At 39.0% G+C, this 26,720-nt stretch overlaps 1 protein-coding gene across 1 annotated transcript in view; it reads right to left on the minus strand.

Annotated features, from left to right (window-relative positions):
• The window catches only part of LOC126236768 (putative ATP-dependent RNA helicase TDRD12), a 487,486-nt gene that overhangs the window by 99,436 nt on the left and 361,330 nt on the right, over positions 1–26,720 (minus strand). Inside the window, exons 19-21 of the mRNA XM_049946337.1 lie at positions 21,851–22,055; positions 13,675–13,819; positions 7,650–7,757 (exon numbers count right to left, since the gene is read on the minus strand). Of these exons, the coding sequence (XP_049802294.1) occupies positions 7,650–7,757; positions 13,675–13,819; positions 21,851–22,055 (458 nt within the window). The remainder of the gene's footprint in view (positions 1–7,649; positions 7,758–13,674; positions 13,820–21,850; positions 22,056–26,720) is intronic.

Consider the following 26,720-nt stretch of genomic DNA (forward strand, 5'->3'; position numbering starts at 1 on the left):
CCTCTACAATTTTTACCCTCCATGCTGCCCTCCAATACCAAATTGGTGATCCCTTGATGCCTCAGAACATGTCCTACGAAACGATCCCTTCTTCTTGTCAAGTTGTGCCACAAACTTCTCTTCTCCCCAATCCTATTCAATACCTCCTCATTAGTTATGTGATATACCCATCTAATCTTCAGCATTCTTCTATAGCACCACATTTCAAAAGCTTCTATTCTCTTCTTGTCCAAACTAGTTATCGCCCATGTTTCTTTTCCATACATGGCTACACTCCATACAAATACTTTCAGAAACGACTTCCTGACACTTAAATCTATACTCGATGTTAACAAATTTCTCTTCTTCAGAAACGCTTTTCTTGCCATTGCCAGTCTACATTTTATATCCTCTCTACTTCGACCATCATCAGTTATTTTGCTCCCCAAATAGCAAAACTCCTTTACTACTGTAAGAGTCTCATTTCCTAATCTAAGTCCTTCAGCATCACCCGACTTAATTCGACTACATTCCATTATCCTCGTTTTGCTTTTGTTGATGTTCATCTTATATCCTCCTTTCAAGACAATGCCCATTCCGTTCAACTGCTCTTCCAAGTCCTTTGCTGTCTCTGACAGAATTACAATGTCATTGGCGAACCTCAAAGTTTTTTTCCTCTCCATGGATTTTAATACCTACTCCGAATTTTTCTTTTGTTTCCTTTACTGCTTGCTCAATATACAGATTGAATAACATCGGGCAGAGGCTACAACCCTGTCTCACTCCTTTCCCAACCACTGCTTCCCTTTCATGCCCCTCGACTCTTATAACTGCCATCTGGTTTCTGTACAAACTGTAAATAGCCTTTCGCTCCCTGTATTTTACCCCTGCCACCTTCAGAATTTGAAAGAGAGTATTCCAATCAACATTGTCAAAAGCTTTCTCTAAGTCTAGAAATGCTAGAAACGTAGGTTTGCCTTCCCTTAATCTTTCTTCTAAGAGAAGTAGTAGGGTCAGTATTGCCTCACGTGTTCCAATATTTCTATGGAACCAAACTGATCTTCCCCGAGGTCGGCTTCCACCAGTTTTTTCCATTCGTTGGTAAAGAATTCGCGTTAGTATTTTGCATCAGTGACTTATTAAACTGATTGTTTGGTAAGTTTCACATCTGTCATCACTTGTTTTCTTTGGGATTGGAATTATTATATTCTTCTTGAAGTCTAAGGGTATTTCGCCTGTCTCACACATCTTACTCACCAGATGGTAGAGTTTTGTCAGGACTGGCTCTCCCAAAGCCGTCAGTAGTTCTCATGGAATGTTGTCTACTCCCGGGCCTTGTTTCGACTCAGGTCTTTCAGTGCTGTATCAAACTCTTCACGCAATATCGTATCTCCCATTTCATCTTCATCTACATATTCTTCCATTTCCATAATATTGTCCTCAAGTACATCGCCCTTGTATAGACCCTCTATATACTCCTTCCCCCCATGAACCATGGACCTTGGCGTTGGTGGGGAGGCTTGCGTACCTCAGCGATACAGATGGCCGTACCGTAGGTGCAACCACAACGGAGGGGTATCTGTTGAGAGGCCAGACAAACATGTGGTTCCTGAAGAGGGGCAGCAGCCTTTTCAGTAGTTGCAGGGGCAACAGTCTGGATGATTGACTGATCTGGCCTTGCAACACTAACCAAAACGGCCTTGCTGTGCTGGTACTGCGAACGGCTGAAAGCAAGGGGAAACTACAGCCGTAAATTTTCCCGAGGACATGCAGCTTTACTGTATGATTAAATGATGATGGCATTCCCTTATGTAAAATATTCCGGAGGTAAAATAGTCCCCCATTCGGATCTCCGGGCGGGGACTACTCAAGAGGACGTCGTTATCAGGAAAAAGAAAACTGGCGTTCTACGGATCGGAGCGTGGAATGTCAGATCCCTTAATCGGGCAGGTAGCTTAGAAAATTTAAAAAGGGAAATGGATAGGTTAAAGTTAGATATAGTGGGAATTAGTGAAGTTCGGTGGCAGGAGGAACAAGACTTTTGGTCAGGTGAATACAGGGTTATAAATACAAAATTAAATAGGGGTAATGCAGGAGTAGGTTTAATAATGAATAAAAAAATAGGAGTGCGGGTTAGCTACTACAAACAGCATAGTGAACGCATTATTGTGGCCAAGATAGACACAAAGCCCATGCCTACTACAGTAGTACAAGTTTATATGCCAACTAGCTCTGCAGATGATGAAAAAATTGATGAAATGTATGACGAGATAAAAGAAATTATTCAGGTAGTGAAGGGAGACGAAAATTTAATAGTAGTGGGTGACTGGAATTCATCAGTAGGACAAGGGAGAGAAGGAAACACAGTAGGTGAATATGGATTGGGGGGAAGAAATGAAAAGGAAGCCGCCTTGTAGAATTTCTCACAGAGCATAACTTAATCATAGCTAACACTTGGTTCAAGAATCATAAAAGAAGGTTGTATACCTGGAAGAACCCTGGAGATACTAAAAGGTATCAGATAGATTATATAATGGTAAGACAGAGATTTAGGAACCAGGTTTTAAATTGTAAGACATTTCCAGGGGCAGATGTGGATTCTGACCACAATCTATTGGTTATGAACAGCAGATTGAAACTGAAGAAACGGCAAAAAGGTGGGAATTTAAGGAGATGGGACCTGGATAAACTGAAAGAACCAGAGGTTGTAGAGAGTTTCAGGGAGAGCATAAGGGAACAATTGACAGGAATGGGGGAAAGAAATACAGTAGAAGAAGAATGGGTAGCTCTGAGGGATGAAGTAGTGAAGGCAGCAGAGGATCAAGTAGGCAAAAATACGAGGGCTAATAGAAATCCTTGGGTAACGGAAGAAATATTGAATTTAATTGATGAAAGGAGAAAATATAAAAATGCAGTAAATGAAGCAGGCAAAAAGGAATACAAACGTCTCAAAAATGAGATCGACAGGAAGTGCAAAATGGCTAAGCAGGGATGGCTAGAGGACAAATGTAAGGATGTAGAGGCTTGTCTCACTAGGGGTAAGATAGATACTGCCTAGAGGAAAATTAAAGAGACCTTTGGAGATAAGAGAACCACTTGTATGAATATCAAGATCTCAGATGGCAACCCAGTTCTAAGCTAAGAAGGGAAGGCAGAAGAGTGGAAGGAGTATATAGAGGGTTTATACAAGGGCGATGTACTTGAGGACAATATTATGGAAATGGAAGAGGATGTAGATGAAGATGAAATGGGAGATAAGATACTGCGTGAAGAGTTTGACAGAGCACTGAAAGACCTGAGTCGAAACAAGGCCCCAGGAGTAGACAACATTCCATTAGAACTACTGATGGCCTTGGGAGAACCAGTCATGACAAAACTCTACCATCTGGTGAGCAAGATGTATGAGACAGGCGAAATACCCTTAGACTTCAAGAAGAATATAATAATTCCAATCCCAAAGAAAGCAGGTGCTGACAGATGTGAAAATTACCGAACTATCAGTTTAATAAGTCACAGCTGCAAAATACTAACGCGAATTCTTTACAGACGAATGGAAAAACTGGTAGAAGCGGACCTCGGGGAAGATCAGTTTGGATTCCGTAGAAATGTTGGAACACATGAGGCAATACTAACCTCACGACTTATCTTAGAAGAAAGATTAAGAAAAGGCAAACCTACGTTTCTAGCATTTCTAGACTTAGAGAAAGCTTTTGACAACGTTAACTGGAATACTCTCTTTCAAATTCTGAAGGTGGCAGGGGTAAAATACAGGGAGCGAAAGGCTATTTACAATTTGTACAGAAACCAGATGGCAGTTATAAGAGTCGAGGGGCATGAAAGGGAAGCAGTGGTTGGGAAAGGAGTGAGACAGGGTTGTAGCCTCTGCCCGATGTTATTCAATCTGTATATTGAGCAAGCAGTAAAGGAAACAAAAGAAAAATTTGGTGCAGGTATTAAAATTCATGGAGAAGAAGTAAAAACTTTGAGGTTTGCCGATGACATCGTAATTCTGTCAGAGACAGCAAAGGACTTGGAAGAGCAGTTGAACGGAATGGACAGTGTCTTGAAAGGAGGATATAAGATGAACATCAATAAAAGCAAAATGAGGATAATGGAATGTAGTCGAGTTAACCCGGGTGATGCTGAGGGAATGAGATTAGGAAATGAGACACTTAAAGTAGTAAAGGAGTTTTGCTATTTAGGGAGTAAAATAACTGATGATGGTCGAAGTAGAGAGGATATAAAATGTAGACTGGCAATGGCAAGGAAAGCATTTCCGAAGAAGAGAAATTTGTTAACATCGAGTATTGATTTAAGTGTCAGGAAGTCGTTTCTGAAAGTATTTGTATGGAGTGTAGCCATGTATGGAAGTGAAACATGGACGATAAATAGTTTGGACAAGAAGAGAATCGAAGCTTTCGAAATGTGGTGCTACAGAAGAATGCTGAAGATAAGGTGGGTAGATCACGTAACTAATGAGGAGGTATTGAATAGGATTGGGGAGAAGAGAAGTTTGTGGCACAACTTGACTAGCAGAAGGGATCGGTTGGTAGGACATGTTTTGAGGCATCAAGGGATCACAAATTTAGCATTGGAGGGCAGCGTGGAGGGTAAAAATCGTAGAGGGAGACCAAGAGATGAATACACTAAGCAGATTCAGAAGGATGTAGGTTGCAGTAGGTACTGGGAGATGAAGAAGCTTGCACAGGATAGAGTAGCATGGAGAGCTGCATCAAACCAGTCTCGGGACTGAGGACCACAACAACAACAACATATACTCCTTCCACCTTTCTGCTTTCCCTTCTTTGCTTAGAACTGGGTTTCCATCTGAGCTCTTGATATTCATACAAGTGGATCTCTTTTCTCCAAAGGTCTCGTTTAATTTTCCTGTAGGCAATATCTATCTAACCCCTAGTGAGATAAGACTCTACTTCCTTACATTTGTCCTCTAGCCATCCCTGCTTAGCCATTTTGCACTTCCTGTCGATTTCTAGCCTTCCCATAATTGTTCAAATTCCAACCTAAACTTTCCATTGTTTGAAATTCAGAAAATATTTTTGGCATCTGCATCTACATCACCACTCAGCAGTTCACACTTAAGTGCCTGGCAGAGGGTTTATTGAACCACCTTCAGACTATTTCTCTACCATTCCACTCTCTAATGGTTTGAACACTTAAACAAAAACCCGCTTCTCCATTCACCATGTGAATCAAAATTGTATTAAAAATGTGACTTTGCTTTGGTGACAGCTGGGGCCAAGTTTGGGTAACTTGAGCCCCCAAAGTTGCAGTGTAATAAGTGAGCTCCCTGAGCAAATCAGTGGTCAACTCACCCACTTGTTGTGGGGCGGGCATGCCGAAACCAGATAGCCCTTTTTGCCATCATTGAGAAAACTTCGTCTCAATAAGTTTGAGTCCTTTGTTGAGATACATGTCACTGCTGGCACGTGCTGCCCCTTGATACCAGTATGTAATCTCTTCGAGTAATGTGGTTTTTTATTTGTTCCAAAGTGTCATAGGGTTCGAAAGTCCACATGCTCAAAATGATAGTGAAGAGCTCTCTCAACATGGCTGATGATTGGCTCAATCAGTGTCCTCCATCATAAGTGTCCCAATGGCCATCATCTTCCAAAAGTCCCAATGTCCCACATGCTTGCTGGTATGTGGCTTTTTTCTGTCCGTCATCTATTTGAGGACCTGAAAACTGATGGGGTCCCATACATGGGTCAATATTGCACTGTGTAATTCTGCCCAATACATCTAATGCCTTTGAAAGGGGCATTTTGCACATGATGCTTTCATTCTTTCCATGATGCATTCCGTATGTTATATTTTGGTACTTCCAAGTACAGCAAAATTTGGGCAAAGTCATCCAACTGACACAGATGGAAAAATGCAGTCACGATGGTAATGGGTGGTGTAGCTACCCGATCGCGTAAATTGGACTCTGTGAAGGACACACGCACACCATAGGGAAGGTGCACCTTAACATGAGTCACTATCAGGTGCTTCTCATGAAATGGTAAACCCAATATCATCCATGCCACTTCGTTTCTGCTCACATATTGACCACAATAGACAACTACACTTCATCTCTCGTTTCAGTATTAGTGTAGCTCACTGCTGCATAATACATATCACCTCATAATTACCTTTTCTATGTACTTGCAAATGTATTCCATTGCCTGAAGCAAGTTACAAATCTCCATATTAATGTGTGATTTAAAACTTTTAAAAAGGAGCAGTAAGTAAGGAACCAATCAGCTGTTTGTCCACTATCTCTTGCGCGGTACCTCTCAGTTTAATTGTAATCGTATGTCCCTCCTCCTCAGGTGCTCTGCATCTGTACGACAGATATCCATTCTTGTTCATTTGGGTCTCTTAAGAGAGCCTGAGGATACTTTTTTGTGCATTTCTCATCCTTCATGTACTCAGTCATGGTTGGCATTCATACTGTGTGGCTGCCAGATGTCAGGCAGTGTGAGCACTATGTTCATTTTCGGTTTCTTTTTCTTCGTCCTACCCATCCGGATGTTAAAAATTTAAGTATGTTTGATCATGTGGCCCTCTCCTTTCTTTTTTCTAGTTTCACCAATATGTAGTGATCTGGAGCCCTTGCACTGACTGGGCCAACCTCATGTTGTGTGTTACCAAATACAATACAGGCGTTGGCTTGTTTCAGTAGTCTGGTCTTCTGGTTTTTACAGATACGTTGCATTATATTTCTTCTCTCCTCTCCTTTGTAAAAATTTCTGTACAAAATGAAACAATGCAAAATTCAGGATAGAATAATGACAATATTATGAAAGGACAGACTGCTACTCACCATATATAGAGGAGATGTTGAGTCACAGGCATGTGAGGGGAGGAGACGGGGAGGGGGGGGGGGGACGGAAGGAAGGAAGGAAGGAAGGAAGGAAGGAAGGGTCTGAATAAATAATTAGTACAATTGAAGTGGATAAAGTAAAATTTCGCTTATATCCATTTTTAAACAATGACGTTGACAATCTGGCATATCTGATAATACAGCACTGACATAGTCCTGAGCATGCCGGTCCTGACAGTCAGGCTGGTCAAGGTCCTTCTGCACTGAAATACCAGTACATCATTGATTGTCTCAACCATGGTGAGTGATTAATTAATCCATTGACTCATAATCATGAGAATTGCAAATTAAATCCACATGTTGCTACCTAGATTTAACTGTTCCATATTTTTCTTAAATTGCTTTGGGCAACTGTCACTGAACTCAAACAAAATTCCATAAAATAAATGACTAAGACATCAAATATTTCACACACACCTCTAAATGTGTACATTCAATAAAAAATACCATCATTATGATAACTATGAAATCACATTATTGTGTCTCATGTCAGACTACTATCAATGTTTTATACAAGTAAAAGAAAACTTGTGTGGTGACAAGAAAATATTTACTTGTTGCACAAACAGTAAAAAATTGGTGACAGGAAGAGCATTTGGCCACAAAGTTAAAACAAAATAAATTTGTCAAATCATGAAGACAGCACACCCCATATGGTGAGATAAATGCCAGGAGAGAGAGAGAGAGAGAGAGAGAGAGAGAGAGAGAGAGACAGACAGCACAAGAATCAATGAAATATTTATATTTCTGCTGTTATGGTACACATTGTTAAGGAGAAACTCACATGTCTTCTGGTGGATATCGCCCAATGCAGTAATCTCCTATGCTAAGATTAGGTGTTCCTGCTTTGATTTCAGCGGCATTCTGCAGTTCCTTCTCCAGTTTTTGATAACTGTAAGACATAAGATAAAATATGTACAAAATGAATCGTCTACCAAAGAGATGCTGAGATCTATCTATGTTTATTTTCTGGCAGTTAATCAAGCCCCCATTAGCAGATACTCATGGTTATAACTTCTGTTGCACAAGAAAAAAGATGGGTGCAAGATGCATTATGGATAGAGGCAGACTTTGTGGTGTCATCAGTGTGCTCCTGTCTTTGTGTTGCCAAACCTAGTAAAGTAACAGTGGGGTAAGCAGAACATTTGGCCACTGTATTTCTGAATCTCCCTATTTATTTCCTTTGATAACCATCACCATCACTTCTTAAAGTAATACTTATGTTTGCATTTGCCTTTCTTAATGGACAGTACACTGATAAGACTTTCATAATAAACTAACATGAAAATCAATGATAAATGTTCTGTGCACATATTGAAACACATGTTATAGAGGGACCTGGAAAAGTGATGTTACTGCTTGGAGCATAACTTATTACACTTTCTGTCACTGCATTTTGCCCCGCGACCCACCTTATTTGCACACTACTATAGTAGTCGTCATTTCGATTATGGCTGCAATTATATGGTTTCATTTGCTTTCTGAGGTGAGAGCGAGATATGAATAATGAAACAAAACTTTACAGGACGTGTGTTTATTATTAACAGCAAAATACAACAAAAATGTGTACCGATACACTCCAAAATGGTTGAAAATACCATCGGAAGTGTTACACATTTGTAACTATCAAACTGAGAACCTCCCTCACTCTGCTGCTACTTTGCCAGTAAGTGCCTTATCTTCAGCTGAGGCAGTTTCTTTAGTAATGGCAGCCTCTGATGTCCTAATGATGAAATATCTTTTTAATCAAGTAATGTATTTAATAATTTTGAATTGTGTTCAAGACCAACTTTATGAAAGATTCACTGCAGCAAAATAAAAATTGTGGTGCCCCAGTGCAGTGCTAGTTCTGTTCGCATGAAAATCATGTTTGTAATATGGTGATTTAACCAGGACAACATAGAAAACAGGAGTGGGGAATGCTAAAAACATGCAAAACAAAATCACTATAAAGGGCTACAGTAAAAATTTAACAGGACATTCTTGTATGCATATAAAATGATTTTGTTTGATCAGAGCAGAATAAACCTGAAACCAAATCTTATAAAATGAAGGTTATTAAAATGTTTTAAGAATGTTTAATTAATAATTGCTAATATAGTGTTATCATTTAGATGAAACTAGTTATCTCAATCAAGACATTTTGACATCATACTTTGCCTGCTTTATGTTGATTGTTTTCCAACTATTTTTAAAGAAAGTGTCAAGAAGTAAGCTGAACAGTGATCTGGCATCAGACTTTTTGGGATTATTTATGAAAACTATCTGTACATAACTTGCCACTGTGAAAAGGAGGTGCTTCTGACTTCCAACAGATACTGGTAATAATTTCAAAAAACAAGAACTTCAGTCACACAATGGGAGCTTACAGAGTAAATACGTGGGCTGTTCTGACCTTATTTTTTATTGTTGAAACTAACAATGGTATCAGGGCGCTCTGTGTTTGTAGGGATACGTAGCGCAGATGCATGATTTTTTTCATGACTATGGAAACATGTGGTTGCTGGCTACTCACTGACTAGAGAACATTTGTAAGTGATAGTTGTCAGATTTTGTGTTGTGGGCAAAATGACTGAAAAATTGGAACAATGTTATTGGATCAAATTTTGTTTTAGAATTGGCAATTCTCACATTTAAACAATTCACATGATTCGACAAGTATTTGGGGATGAAGCAATGGGTACCATACAAATAAAGGAGTGGTACAGCCACTTCAAAGATGGCTGAGCATCAACGAAGAAAGCAGGCTCTCAAGCATCTGTGAATGAGGTTGTTATTGATCAGAAACAGGATTCCATTTATCAAAATGAAAGCATCCATCATTTCCAAGAGTTAAAAAAGCAAAGCAAATCTGCAGAAATGCGAAAGTTGTGATGTGCTGACCATCTTTTTTGACTCCAATGGTGTGGTCCATCAGAAGTACGGCTCAGAAGGCATTAATGTCAATACAGAGTACTACCAAGAGGTTCTGCCTCATCTTTGTGAAGCAGTAAGGTGCAAATGGCTGGACTTGTGGTCAGCAGGCAGTGGGCACCTTCACCACGATAATGCATCTGCTCATTGTTCTCAGTTCATAGCTTTTCGATCAAACACAACATGGCTGAGGTTTGTCAGCCTCCCTGTTTCCCTGACTTGGCACCAAGTGACTTCTGGCTTTTTCCTAAACTTAAAAGGCTCTGAAAGGGACCATATTTCAGAATAGGGAGACATTATGCAGAATTCAACAGAGCAGCAGCACACAATGGCAAAAGAGGCTTTCCAGTGATGCTTCCAGCAGTGGCAGCAGCACAGGCACCAACTCCATGGGGCTTGAGGGGGCCCGAGCCCCCTTGTAAAATCACAAAATTATGATGGAATTATCCGTGTTTGACGATAGCTGCCTTTTAAAATACATTCAGTAATGAGTTAAAACAAATAATTATTATGGCAGTAAGCAGGTTAACTGAAAACAAGTGGTGTGAATCACGATAGTGTTACGGTGCTGCGGGCACACTTAGAATTTTTCCCAGTGCGTGATCCTTCAGGTAAAGTCTGGCGCTGGCTGGCCAGCACTGCGGCCATGGTGACATCAAAAGAACTGGAGCACAAGCACCTGGAAACCTCCGCCTCGTGTCACCTAGACGCTTCAAGACATTGCGGTGCTGCGGTTATATAAAGCCCAACCTGCTGTCGCAGTCATTCAGTGTGGATAGCTTTGTTCAGTGCATGCTGTAAGACGTGTTTAGTGTTCCAACTTTAGTGTCCAGTGGACTATTTTATATGACTAAATTTTATTTGTTTACTTTAGTCTCTTAGTGTATTGTGAATTAAGTTTGCAATGGATAAAATTGTTACCAAAAAGGCGCGATTGGAAGTTGATGATACTGCAAGTCAACCTCCAACAATTATTGTGTTGTCAATTGCTTCGTCATCTCCAGGCGAGAACCGTTCCCAGCCAAAACCTGGACAATACGGTAAGGGAAGATCATTTCAGAAGTCTTGGTTGATCAAATATACATGGCTAGAATATGAAGCATCTACTGAAAAAGTTTTTTGCAAAACCTGCAAAGAAGCAGATGCCAAATATCTATTACAATTTTCTTATAAAAAAAAAAAGGAGATGCATTCACTTCTGTACGGTTTCCTAGTAGCAGGAAAAAGGTTTTGGAAAAATTCCGTCTTCATGAAAACATGTTTACGCATAAAGGTGTTCTGAAACTATGAACAGTTCCCATGATATTCAAAACAAGATCATTGATCTACTAGGAAAGTCTGTGTTGAGAAAGGTATTGGCGCCAATCAAAAAGACTGAACATTTTTCTATTACGGTTGATGAAACAAGTGATTCTTCGATTCACAAACAAGTGTCATTTTGTACTCGAACTGTTGATGATTCCTTAATCATCAATGAAGACTGTATTGGCTTATATGAGACCCCCAACACTGAATCACAAACTCTGTTTAGTATTTTAAAAGTTTTTGCTCGTCTTGATTTGTCAATGGATAAGTTAAGAGGACAGTGCTGCGACTTTGCCTCGAATATGAGAGGTAAGTTCAAAGGGCTAAAAAAGTTAGTTTTGGATATACAACGAAAAGCACATTTGTTCATTGCACCGCTCACAGTTTAGACTTGGCAGTTGTAGACAGTCTCCACCATCTTACATCTATGAGGGGTAACATGGCTTTAACCAAGGACTTAATAAACACCGTAAGGAAATCCAACAAAAGGATGGGACTTTACAGAAGCATACGACCACGCTGGTCTACCACCCCTGTGCCTGACTCGATGGACTATGTAAGCTTCTAGTATCTTGAGAATATTGAAGAACATTGAAGACCTTCTACAGTTATTTGAAACATTTTTTGCAGAGGACAAAACAGAGGCAGGTTACAAATGTGCAGGCTACCTTGAGTCAACGGTACAATTCAAGACTTATTTCTTTATACGTCTTTATTGCCATGCAATGGATCCCAGTAGGGGATGTTAATGAAAAAATTCAATACCCTCATCTAAGTATTGCTGACCTGGAAAAAATATATGAGGGCTTGATTTGCATATTGAATGGAAGGCATGATAGTTTTGAACACTTTTGGGAATTGTGTTTAAAAGAAAAACCATCACAAGTTGATGATCCTTTGCTTCCTTGGAATTGAAGTATACCAAAGAAATATGAAAACAACAAAGCCAGCTCACAGCACACTTTCAAAACCCCAAAGGAATACTACAAAGCTATTTACATTGAAGTTTGTGAAACTGTGCAATTTGCATTACTGAGTGGTTTGCTTCAACTGGACACACACAGGTCAATACAGTTGAACAAGAGTGTTTGCTTTTAGTAAACAGAGGTGAAACAAATTTGGAAAAAATCAACTGAGTTTTTCATAAATGACCTAGACATTCAGAGACTGCGCTTACACTTGAATATGTTAGCCGATATTGCTAATAAAAAAATCTGGTCTTAAGAAACACGTGTGATGTAAGAAAGTACATTACACAAGAGCCTGCAGTTGGATAAATGTTATGTGAACTAGTGAAGTGCATCAAGCTTCTCCAAGTAGCTCCAATAACGACAAAAACAGCAGAATGGTCATTTAGCGCCCTTAGATGCCTGAAGTCATATCTCCGATCAACAATAGGACAGAAGCGATTGAACAACTTGGCTGTTCTTCATGCCCACCGACATGTTTTGGATGAATCGGATATCCAACCAGTCATCAATGACTTCATATTCAGTAATCCAGTCAGACGGTCAGCATTTGCACCTTTCTAAAGACACTCTAGCCCTAATAATGGCATTTAGAGCAATATTAAAAATCTTTATAAAATAGAGAATTAAATACATACACAATGTTAAATTTTCAGTTTGAAAATATTAGTACTAGTTTAGTACTGTATTACTATACTACTGTATTAGCTATTTTCAAATACTTAAATATTTTTAAGGTGTAAGACCCAATTAAAACCCTCTATTTACATACTTTTTGACTGAAAGTATTTGGCATACTGTATTAACTTTATTAAAGCATTAACTTTGAGATACTGTTCTTATTTAATGAACCTTGAGCCTTACTCAAAGTGCTATTACTGTTGCGACAGCAATATTTTATGTTTTGTTCTTTTAATGATAGTTTAGGATTTATTTAAATATAATTTCAGTCTTTTCAGAGCTATATATTCATTGCTCTATAGTAGTCTATAAGCATGATTATTACTGTAAATTAAATTATCTTTTTATGAAAATACCGTGTGTATTTATGTTTTGTTTCTTTTTTGAAAGTCAAAAAATGTGTCAGGCTTGTCGAGTTTCCCAGAGTGTCGAGTTACCGAGAGTCCAGTTTCTGGGATTCTAATGTTGATCATATGACGCTAAAATGCTTAAAAAAACTTTAACTCACTATTTTTCATCTAAAAGTTAAAAAATTTCCTGGCGCAAGAACCCAGTATGCCCCCCCCCCCCCCCCCCAATATTTTTTGTAAGTCGGCACCCCTGGGCAGCAGCGCTGGGAGTGACGTGTAGAAGCTGAAGGGGACTATTTCAGGGTGACTAGTGTCAAACAGCTGTATCTAAATAAACACTGATTTTATAAATAAAACTCTTGATACTTTCTGGACAGCCCTTGTACAAGTAAAATGTGGTGCAGAGAGGCAAACATAGTTTCAAGCAATTTTATGTTTTAGCCAAAAGTGCCTTTTATGTTACATCAGAAACAATTTTTAGCACATGAAAATTTTGGTTAAGAAGAACAAAATTACTTCTGTCTGATGCAAAACACACACACACACACACACACACACACACACTTTGTAATTTGGAACTACATTTACTCACCTTTCTTCCCATTTGGCATTTCTTATGAAGAACTGACTAGGGCTATCAGCAGTAAAGAACGCAATTTCAGTGTTGTCTTGCTCTGAAAGAAATGCCCATTGGGGTTCCAGACTACCCTCCTTTTCATTTTGGCACTGCTGAGCTTCTAAAAACAATCAAGCCAATAGCAGGCAAAAATCATAAAATTTATCTCTATTCTTAACTAATAAGGCTTGTTAAAATATCTCTGACAATTTGCTATCTTTTGGACAAATTCTTTTTTGAGTTACAGCACACACACATCTGTCGAGTACACTGTGCCAACCGACTACACAATGCTGGGACTGTAGTTCTACAGCTTGATTACAGAATTGCAGTCTTGGTCTGGCAATGTGTACTGGTCTACTGCGGTATTTATAACTTTTTACTTGATTGTATTTCCTTCCTGTCCTACTATGTCTGAAGTGTGTGTGTGTGTGTGTGTGTGTGTGTGTGTGTGTACTGCTGCCTGGAAAAGCATGCCAGAGAATCGTATCTCCTTATGATACACCTGAAGTAGATCAGTTTTTGTTCCAGTATTATGCGTAACCTGGAGCAAACTGGTTTTAGTTACTGTAATACTCGTTTTCTTATTCCCTTTGACATTCAGTACAAGCCCAACCACTGCACTTTCTTCTTTAACTTTCGGTATGAGAATTTTTAACTATTCTTCACTTTCTACCATCAATATGGTATCATCTGGATATCTAAGGTTATTTATATTATCTCAGCTATTTTATACCCATCAGTTCTCTTAATGTACTCTGCATATAGACTGCATAAATAAGGTGAAATATACAGCCTTTAATACTCATTCCCCAATCTTGACCCACTTAATTTGACATACTGAATGCAACACTTTCAGCACATTTTTCCAGTGACTTTGCACAAGTCTGCTGGAATTACATTATGTTCATTAAACTTGTTTTTATTATTATTTTCTATGATCCATTAGACTTCGCTATCTAACATCTTGTTATGATTCTTAGTTCAGATTTACATCACCATATATTTCAAATATTTTAGGGTAAAAAGAAAATACAATTAAATAAAAAGTCATAAATCCAACTGTACACCATAATTACAGTGCAGTAATTGGCACTCTTCACTGTGTATAAAACCACATAGGTGTTGTGATTATAATAGAGGGAAACATTCCACGTAGATCATCAAACCACATAGGTGGTATGACCTACACTTGCAACAATCAGAAGCATCAGTAGGATTAATCCTTCCAATGTTGAAACTTAATCTATTTTAGTTTAAAGCAATGTAAACTGAAAGACAAACAGTGAGCTTTCATCTTATAACTTCCATATTTAATGTTGCATTGCAAATTTCAAGCTATATTGACCCAATCTTTGGTTAGGTATGCTGTTTACAAGGTTGAAACATGCCTTGTAAATTTCTTGATTCTGTTGGTAAAAATCCACTGTTTGAAACCAGAATGGGACAATAAGTAAAGTAGTTCTAAAGTTGAAATCTTTAAATGAGGGATAAAAAGTACACCATGTGTACGATTTAGGTCACACTAAATTTAGTCTATATCCAGTATCCATGACAGCTGTGGAATCTCAGAACATTTTATGAGTTCAAATATAAAGAGGTATCTCAAACAGAATGACCTCTCTCATGCCAACCATCATGGATTCTGAAAACATCTACCACGTGAAACCCTACTTTCACTTTTGTCACATGACATCCAGAAAGCCATGGACCAAGGCAGTCAGGAAGGTGCAGTATCTCTTGACTTCTAGCAAGTATTCTACTCAGTAATACACCTAAACTTACTATCAAAATTACGATAGTATGGTGTATCAAGTGACATGTATGACTAGGTTGAGGTTTCATTGGTGGGACACAATAGGTTTCTTGGATGGAGAATCGTTGACAGATGTAGAAGTAACTTCAGGTATGCCCTGGAGAAATGTGCTGGGACTCTTGCTGTTCATGTTGTACATTAATGACCTTGCAGACAATATTTATACTAACCTCGGAGTTTTCACAGATCATCAGTTATCTAAAATAAAGCACTGTCACAGAAAAGTTGAACGAATACTGTCAAATCTTGAGAAGATTCAAAGTGGTGCACAGTTTGGCAACTTGCTTTAAATATCCAGACAGTCAAACTTTACACTTCACAAAAATGTAGTATCCAAAGACTACAAAATCAGTGAGTCACGGGTGGAAGAGGTCAACTAATACAAACACTCAGGTGAACAACTTTGTAGTGATATGAAATGGCATGATCACATAGATTCAGCCACAGGTAAAGCAGGTAACAGACTTCATTTCATTGATAAACACCGGGTAAATGCAATCAGTCTACAGAGGAGAGTGCTTACAAAACACTCCTGTGACCCGTCCTAGAATATTGTTACAGTGTGAGGGAATTGTACCAAATAGGACTAACAGGGAATATTGAATATATACAGAGAAGAGCGACATGGGTGGTCACAAGTCTGTGTGACACATGGGAACACATCACAGAGATTCTGGAGAAAATGAAGTGGCAAACATTTGAAGATAGATACAAACTATCCTGCGAAAGGGAAACAATTTTAAGTGATGAATCCAGGAATATATTACAACCTCTTATGTATTGCTCTCACAATAACCACAAAGACAAGATCAAATTAATTACAAAGACAAGATCAAATTAATTATAGAAATCACACAGGTGCTTAAAAGTATTCCTACTTCCCGTTCCCCATAAATGAATGAAATGGGTAAAAGCCCTAATAATGGCTGTAGGCTTCACAGTGATTTGTAGAGTATGGATGTGGATGTAGATGAAGAATGAAGTAGCAACTTGCAAGAGAAAATGCAATGTTACTCATTGAATCTCCATATAAGTGCATCTGCACATCGTTCTTTTCCTCTTCAACTCCATGCATCCATTTTCTGCAAATGATGAGCATGTGTCATAGCACACTGCTTCCTAGGTTGGGTGGGAATCTCCCATACAGTTTGTCAACTGGTACACCTGTGTGTTCTATTGTGTACTGTGTTGTGCTTGTGCTTCGAGGTGACTTATGTGCAATGATGTCTCTAAACTTTAAAGAAAGCATGCTGAAATTTACAGATGATTGCACACAAAGAGAAGTCATGTGGAACTCCTCTTCTAAAATTTATTTGAATAAATATTTCAGATGTTATGCCCTCAGTACTAAGCATGGGCTTGACTTGATAGAAATAAAAATATGGTACAAAGCCTATGGTCATATTACTGTACAGAATGTGATAAGTCTTGAAGTAGGAAAACAGAGAAGGAAGTAGGCTACATATTTACAAAAACTGCATGTGATAACTGTGGACAAAACTTCTTACTTTGGAAACTTAATAATACATAAACTAATGAGTCAGCCACCTAAACAACTGAAAAACATGGCACAGGTGGAGATCCTCAACAAATTACTAGAAACTGATGAGGACACTGATAATGTAAATATACATTTGGAAAACACAACCTCTGCTGTGGTGCATTCTAGGAACAATGATGTTTTTGAATTTTCAGCATTCAAGGACTTTGATCTATAATCGTTACTGAGCAAAGTTGTATAAATAATTATTTTTATATATCTAAAAACACAGATGATGTGACTTACCGAACGAAAGTGTTGGCAGGTCGATGGACACACAAACAAACACAAACATACACACAAAATTCAAGCTTTCGCAACAAACTGTTGCCTCATCAGGAAGAGGGAAGGAGAGGGAAAGACGAAAGGATGTGGGTTTTAAGGGAGAGGGTAAGTAGTCATTCCAATCCCAGGAGCGGAAAGACTTACCTTAGGGGGAAAAAAGGACAGGTATACACTCGCACACACACACACATATCCATCCGCACATACACAGACACAAGCAGACATTTGTAAAGGCAAAGAGATCTGATGCCCCTAATAATGGTTTGTTTAAGGAATTCAAATGCTGGGCTGGTCCCCAAATTCCACATCAGAGAATATGATAAAAAAAGTTAATGCTTAACTAGTATTGTATAACTTTGTAACGTAATTGGTATTGTGGAGTCTGTCAGACTTTAGAAGTTAGCTGTTGATTTATACAATACTGTCTTTACTTATTAATTTTTTATTAACAGCAACTAGTTACAACTTGTATTTTCAAACATATGAAAGCAAAATAATTATTAATAGGAAAATACTGAAGATATGCAAGTTATGTTCTGAAAAAGTGGACTTTCCTACTTTTCTCAAAATCGACAAATAAAACCTCTTGTTATTAATCCTACACTACGCCACTGTTTATTAAAAGACCAAGAATCAGAAATAGAAACAAAATTGCTGGAAAATTTCTAAGGATGAATTTACATTTTTATGTTAACTTCCACAATTTTTGGAGATCACAGTACAGGCATATACACCATATTTAATCCATATTTTGCTGATTTTCTTGACAGGTGCATATGAAATCTATTCTGACCATGGAAAGGCACAAGGATTTTATCAATACGCATAGCACTGCCTGGAGAGTAATACTGTTGACAGTTCACAATCAATATTTTAAAAAAGTTTGACATTGCAGCAGTTACCCCTTTTTTCCTTTGTGCTCTGTCAACTGGACTCTCAAATAGAAGAGCTGTTGATACAAACAAAAATGTTTTCATATAATGCCGTGAAAAATAATATGTCTGGTTCCACCCTGTGAGAAGAGATGATCTGTGGATTGATCGCAATATTTGGAGGTTGCTGTGAACACAAGGAAGCCTATAAAAGCATTCAGTTCAAGAACATCAATATCATGTCAAAAGATATGTTTTTTTTTTTTAGATAACTTTTGTTTTACAAATTTTATCTTTTGACCACTGTAGAATCTCATCCAAAACATCATGATTAAAAAGGAGACCCCATACTGTTTTCACATCTGATTCCAACCAAATAATTTCTTCCAAAGGCATTTTGAAGTTTGGTTTATTTACTCTCAGAACTCATTGGGAATAATCAGTCTGTTCAGGCTGTTTTGAATTATGAGATAGACCTGACGGAGGTTCCATATTGTATGTATTAATTATGAGGCACTGTCATTAACAACCATAATATATTGCACAATAATTATCACAATAGACATGAAATGTTAGTAAACACATCTGATAAATAAGAATCCTGCAACTGGTATCATACTCTGAGAGCCGTCACAGCGACTTTACTGTGAATTTGTGCATTTACTGAAGGTCAGAAGTGCTACTGGCACCCCATCTTCACAGCAAGTAGCCAGCACCACAGCTTAAAGGGACATGGAGGGGAAACGCACAACGACCCCGGAAAGGGCAGGGATGTCCACCAGAAAGCTTGACAGCCATCTCACAGATGTATGATACCAATTAACGGATAAAATACGAAGACACGTGGCACAAAGTTTAGACGATTCACAGACAGATAGTGTACATGACTGCCCTCCCTTTAGGTATTTTGATGACTGAGGTGTCAGGAAAGACATCCAGCTGCAAGGTTAAATAATAAAATAAGATTTACCAAATCCCAAACAAGCAGATCCCATACTAGATGGGATATAAGTGGCAGCCAAATGAAAATGAAACAGGTGGAAAAAAAGTAAACCGCTTATTTTTTAAAAAGTAATCACCATAACATTAACACATTAATCCCACAGAGAGAAAAGACAGTCAGTTCCCTCATGGAGACATGTTTGTGGTTGTCTACAGGTCTATGTTTGTACCCACGCATACACCTCTTTGTCTGAAGCCAACCAACAGCCACAATATTGCTCTTAAGGGCTCCAAAAATATGGAAATTGCATAGGGAGATATCGGGACTGTATGAAAGACGTGTAAGGTTTTCAGGTTTTCCCAGGGAAACTTCTGCAGCGTAGTCAAAACAACAAGCATGCAGGTTCCAGGAAAGTCATGATGACCTTTTCCTTTGATTTCAAGGGCCCGCTGATCATTGACTTTCTGGAACCCAGCACGACAATTAACACACTGCAGTATGTGAACTCTTTGCAAAAACAGAAGCATGCCATTTAGTCGAAACACCCAAGAATGTTGACAGACAGCATCGTTCTGCTGCAGAATAGTGCCCGCTCACATGCTGCCAAAGTTGTTTCAAGTACATTATAGATGTTTCGCTAGGAAGTCCTAACACATCCTCTATAGAATCCCAATCTCTCCACATGCCATTTCCTTTTTGAGCCTTGAAGACAGACGATTTGCTTCACATGAAGAGGTGCACGCCTCATCACAACCACGGTTCCACAATCAACTGCAAACATTTTTCCATAAACGCACTCACAGTTTTGTCTCACAGTGGGATAAATGTATGAACAGTTATGGGATTACGTTTGAAATTGTAAACAGATCCCTTATTTTTACATCTGTCTTGTTTTCATTTGATTGTCCCTTCTAAAAGACATAGTGAAAAGAAGTAGTGTACCTAAACTTCCTGGCAGATTAAAACTGCGTGCTGGACCGAGAATCGAACTCGGGTCCTTTGCCTTTCACGGGTAAGTGATCTACCATCTGAGCTATCCAAGCATGACTCACAACCCGTCCCACAGCTCACCAGCACCTCATCTTATAACATCCAAACTTCACAGAAGCTCTCCTGCAGACCTTGCAGAACTAGCACTCCTGGAAAAAAAGACATTGTGGAGACATGGCTTAGCCACAGCCTGGGGACTGTTTGCAGAATGAAAAGGACGAGGTACTGACGGAATTAAAACTATGGAGACGGATCGTGAATCATGCTTGGGTAGCTCAGATGGTAGAGCACTTGTCTGCAAAAGGCAAAAGTCCCAAGTTCGAATCTCGGTCCGTCACAAAGTTTTAATCTGCCAGGAAGTTTCATATTAGCACACACTCCACAGTAGAGTGAAAATTTCATTCTGGAAACATCCCACAGGCTATGGCTAAGCCATGTCTCTGCAATAGTATTTCTTCCAAGAGTGCTAGTTCTGCAAGGTCTGCAGGAGAGCTTCTGTGAAGTTTGGAAGATAGAAGACAAGGTACTGGTGGAATTTAAGCTGTGGGGATGGGTCATAAGTCATGCTTGGGAAGCTAAGATGGTAGAGCACTTGCCAGCGAAAGGCAAAGGTCCCGAGTTCCGAATCTCAGTCCAGCATACAGTTTTAATTTGCCTGGAAATTTCATATCAGTGCACACTTTGCTGCAGAGAGAAAATTTCATTCTGGAGTACACCTAAACTTTGTAAACAAAACATAAAATCTGAGTTTCTATAAAAAGCTTGACAAGCTTTGCTAGAAAACAGGAAGAAAACAGTGATTCTAAAAATCTGCTCCAGGAAACAGAACTTGGTATTATAGCTTCAATAAAATAACTTTGTGGCTGACAGACTGCAGAGACAGAGGACAATGTTGCTGGCATGCAGACAGCCATGTTAGGCAAGCTCTGCACATACCTACAAAACAGGCAACACAGGTAGCATGTGATGCTTGAGAGAGAAGTAAGATTGGCTGGTGGCGGGCCTCTACAAATTGACTCACTCAAATTTCTATCACAAAGCTGTTTTAATTGAAGTGTAATATGATTTTGAGTTAAATGAAATAACTTCACTGCCAAGTGTATACATTACTCACATTTTTTATGTCTTGACTGAGTATGTAATATCTTCGTATTTTATGATTTTATAGAACCCTTCCTACAGGACTCTTTTAAACAGATGCTGTGGACAACAGCACAATCAGCCACTGCTGAGCTACAGTAGAGTACAGTTAAATGGATGAAGTCTTGCATAATGTCCATCTGGTCAGTTAACTTTGAGTAATACAAGAGCAAAGTTACATAATATTAGCAGCCAATATTCAGAAAGATTTCCTCCCCTCCCCCTCCAAACCCTAGGGCAAAATACTTTTCTCAGTCTTTGTACATTATTCACTGGTTCTGTGATATAATGGAACTTGTCATCTGCAAGCTGATCATCAGGAAAATATGCCGAGACAATCAATGTGATCTGATTAAACATTAACTTTGACAGTATCAAGCTGATTATTTAAATTTATTTAAGCATCTATTGGTTCACCTAATAGATAAGAAATGGAAATGACAATCAAGGCAATTACCGTTACAACACAGGGAGGTAAGCTAACAATTAAAGAAAAATACATGTGCATTTTACTGCTTTAAATATGTTGTACTTGCATAAATGAAATTTGAATAAAAAATGCTTACCTGAACAGTATTCCGGCAAAACCAACCCAGCTTCTTCACATAATGTATACAACCTTGACATATGATGTGGATTTTCTACACCAAGGTCATTTTCTAATATCTTTTGCCTCAATGAAAGAACTACAGCAGTTGTCTTCAAAGCAGGAAGTAGTTGATGGCATTCAATAGGATCAAGCCATAAGGTAGCAGAAAGGCTCAATAGTATCTGCAATTCACATTTTATCATAAATACAGTGGAGGGAGACAAAAGTGTGAGTTTTTTCACATGTGCTTCTGTACAGGCAGTCAACACAGCCGTTGTGTATACACCGTATTTACTCGAATCCAAGCCACACTTTTTTTCCAAAGCAAGTGGAAGTTCTGAAAAATGTTGGTAGGTGCCGCCACAACTAACTTCTGCCGTCGAATATATGTAGCGTGACAGAGGCATGCTTTGTAGCCACAAAGATAAATACTGGCGCCAAAACCTCTGCGTCATTAAAAAAAAGTGGAAGACGAGCTTTTTTTTCTCTGCCCCGAGTTTCGACCACTGCATTTTCATACATTATCCAACGAAGTAAATACAAATTCCGTATTGTTCATCTTTGAATGTAGCAGAATTTCAATGTACTGAGAAAATCCGACTGGCAAGACTGTTTGGGATGTTTGTCAATATGGCCAACTCCACGTTCTGAATTTTTTCCTACCTGTGAGAAGAGATGGTTCCTAGTAGGAACCTGATGAAATGTGAATCACATGCAGTATTCTCTTCACCATAAGAATAATATGAATATAAACATTTTTCCATGTATTCTTTCGTGTTTGCTGCTATCTCATTTAAATCCTGTCTGCCCAATAAACTACGAAACTAGAGTGAGACAACAGCAAACGCGGAAGAATATACGTATCGTGTCATGTTTATATTCGTATTATTCTTATGCCTAGTAGTGATACAGTCAGAAATGAAGCACGGCAACTGACTAGATTTATAAATCTAAGATGACTAATTTCTGTGCAGAATTTGATGTACTAAAGAAGCGGCCGCAAAGATTTTCAAATGGGGAAAAATTTTCGCCTAACTCTCGTTCAGAACATGTTCTATCATACGCAGTCCATTATTTGGTTCTTGTTGATCATTATCAAAGAAAGCAGCAGTGTAAGTAACAACAAATAGCAGTCTTTTGCCATTGTTTCGCTAATGAGACAATTCCTCTCTTTCTTTTTATTGTAAGCGGTGGTAGCGCGTACAAAAGCAAGCCATGCCGCTAGCGGCGACAGGCCGTAAATACGCACTATCAGAATGGGACGAACAATGCATGACACAGTACAGTAATGCATTTTCAGCTTAGAGTGACGTATACACCTATAACAAAGAAAACGGCACTTATCAGATCGAAGCAAAATAAGCAATCGATTCAAACCAGACGAAGCACGTGAAAAAGGAAGGGTACCCGTATAAATACGGACAGAGCGCGTGATGCATAGCAATGGCTACCTGATAAAGCTTAACTGCTAAGCTTACGACTCGAACCAAACTACTGTAGCTGTATCGTCATTCATTCGACGTAAATTGTGTCTCATATGACAATGGACCAACTTTGTTTCAATTTGGAGGTGGGGCCTAAAACTTCTCTCTCCCCCCTTGAATTTCGAGTCTCAAATTTCAGGTGCGGCTTAGATTCGGGAATTTTTTTTTCCTTTATTTCGAGTCTCATTTTTCAGGTGCAGCTTAGATTCGAGTGCGGCTTAGATTCGAGTAAATACGGTACATACACGATCTTGCTTATTTATACTCTTTAGGTACACCAAAATTAAGTTACAACACATGGCTTGGAATTAACTTCATCACACACAGAGTTGTTTATAGAATAGAAAACTAACTGTATGAGAGGACAGTTATCTCCTAGCTAAATAAAGGATGCAGTGAGTAGCATACAGTCTGCTATAGCAAATTCTGACAGGGGTGCAGAGAGTGAAAGAAGCAAGCTCTGATCACTGAATCCCAGCACACAGGCTGTGGAGGGGATTGGAACAGCACAGGGAGAGGGGGAGGGAGGAGGGGGGGGGGCTGAGCTAATGTCATGCAGTGCTGGCAACACAGTTGTGTTCACACATAATTTGTTCCCAAGTGGCACTGTAAGTGCCCTCTATTAGCCACCCACTGTAACAGCTATCAACTGCTAGGTATTGCATGTCTACAAACTGAGACATGGGTGTAAAATCATTTTGCAAGATTCAGGAAAGCAGAATTGACAGTTTCATTTTCAATGATGGTCCTGTTGCTACTAATTCCTGTTCAATTCTCATAGACAACTTGAAATTAAAAAGAACCAGTAGTAAAATTTGCACTCTGGACAATAAAGAAAGAATGAGTGAGATCTGAAACATTTATCCACATATGTAACGCTGAACTGTATGCACACATAAATCACTCAGAATAAGTCTCATTACATTTCTCATCTTTGCATATGGTGTTATTGTTGCTACTGTCTGATTCAGCAGTAGCAGTATTAATACTGATTTTGTCTATTCAGAGTTCAATGATACCATCGCGCCTCCCATAATCTTCTTCCAGTTGTTGGACCTTCCTTACGTACCGTTCCTAGTCATCAGCAGTAACTGATAGAAGTAATTCCTTGCAATCTTAAATAGATTGTCTTTGGACATGTTGCCTGAAATGTTGTGATCCCTAAACAGCCGTTTTACTTTTGTCCATGCCAGTTTTTCAGCACTCAAATCACAATTAGAGAGTGTCAAGCAGATAACTATGTGGCCTTTCTCTTTTGCCGTTTTGTCGATCATATATGTTTTTTAGCAGGTCTATGTTCTTGAATTAAAGGAAACAGAGCCTGCTTCCTCATGCTCTCATTACAGGCAACACACCTCTTTTGCAATCATTCAAACATCCTTCCTGTGTTATCATACCTTGTGGGGTGTTTTTCCCATCTGTCGGTTATGGTATGCATCACTGTCGACCACAATGACTGGCACTGTAGAAAGTTTTCAGAATTGATTTGACCATAGTAATGTCCTTTTGCAGATTTAACCCAGGATTTTAGTTGGATCTCCCTGACAAACCCCTTCCTCACTCCAACACTTCCAACAATAAATCAACAAAAATAATCGTTTTTTTTAAATATAATGTAATTATATAGATAAAAAATATACTCACAGCAGGAGAACACACATATAAAAGGTATTAAAGCCCGCAAGCTTTCGGAGGGGTGGAGGGAGGGTGTTTTCTGATCCTGGGGAGGAGGGCTTTGAAAGGCAGCTATTTCCTGACTTTTCTGTGTGCCTGTATGATCCTCACAATTAAATAAAAATAAAGTGATGGTCACATTTGGAATGACGAGAGTTATGCAAGAATACATAATAATTGTAAACAAAATACATTTTCATGAGAAAATGATGCTGTATCAGCAACAACTGCATATAGAAAATAAAAGACAATCTCTTACAAAGATCTCCAATAATAAATGAAGAAAATTTGAATCCATGTTCCAATTTATTATTTGACTTTTTAATGACAAATTTATTTACACACAAAACAGGTGGTCTGTGTCTTTAGTATGCAGTATGCTGATGTGACAGACAAGTTACTTTTGACATTGTTCTGTGGACTACATTCTTCGAAATTTTGAAGGTGGCAGGGACAAAATACTGGGAGCAAAAGGTTATTTAGAACTTGTACAAAGAGAAGACAGCAGTTAAGAGAGTTGAAGGACATATAAGGTAAACAGTGGTTGAGAAGAGAGATAGACAAGGTTGTAACCTATCCCCAATATTAGTCAATCTGTACACCCAGTATGCATTAAAAGAATCCAAGGAGAAATTTGGAAAGGTAAGGACTTAGAAAAACAGCTGAATAGAGTGGATGGAGTTTTGAAAAGAGATTATAAGCTGAATATTAACAAAAGTAAGACAAATGTTATAGAACGAAGTCAAATTAAATCAGGGAATGCTGAAGGAATTAGGTTAAAAAATGAAACACTAACTGTAGTAGCTGAGTTTTGCTATTAGGGCAATAAAATAACTAATGGAAGACAAAATAGAGAGGATATAAAATGTAGACTAGCAATGATCAAACAATTTACAAGCTCAGCTGCAACCACTGTGCTGCATTCTATGTAGGCATGACAACCAACAAGCTGTGGCCAAGAAACAAGTGGACCACCCTGTTGCTGAACACGCTGCCAAACATGATATCCCCCATCTTAATGACTGCTCCACAGCCTGTGCCATATGGATCCTTCCCACCAACACCAGCTTTTCTGAATTGTGCAAGTGGGAACTTTCCCTGCAATACATCCTACATTCCCATAACCCTCCTGGCATCAACCTCCATTAGTCACTGTCCTCATCCATCCAGCCCCCTCCCTGTTCCCATTCCAGCACTACACAGCCGTCCTTTCACTGCCACACCCAGTCTTAATTTCTTTTATTTCTCTCCTTTCTGCTACTTACCCCCTCCCTCCCCCCTCCACACCTCCTCTCCTACCCTCCGTCTAAACTGAAACACATGACTGTCCGCCACTCCCACCATACTATCCCTCCCCTTTCCTGCCCCAGCCTCTGCCTTACCTCCACCCAGTCGCCACTCTCATCATGCACTGGTGCTGCTGTTCGCAGTGTGGTCTCAGCTCTCTGAGACTGCAGACGTGTGTGCAAATTGCGTTTGTGTGTGTGTGTGTGTGTGTGTGTGTGTGTGTGTGTGTACTGCTGACAATTGCCTTAATGGCCGAAAGCTTTAATTGTGTGAATCTTTTTGTTGTGCCTATCGCGACTCAGCATCTCCGCTATATGGTGAGTAGCAACTTTCCTTCTCTGGTATTGTAGACTAGCAATGTTAAGAAAAGTGCTTCTGTAGAAGAGAAATTTGTTAGCACTG

Source organism: Schistocerca nitens, chromosome 2 (assembly GCF_023898315.1).
Source record: "Schistocerca nitens isolate TAMUIC-IGC-003100 chromosome 2, iqSchNite1.1, whole genome shotgun sequence".
NCBI classification, from domain to species: domain Eukaryota; kingdom Metazoa; phylum Arthropoda; class Insecta; order Orthoptera; family Acrididae; genus Schistocerca; species Schistocerca nitens.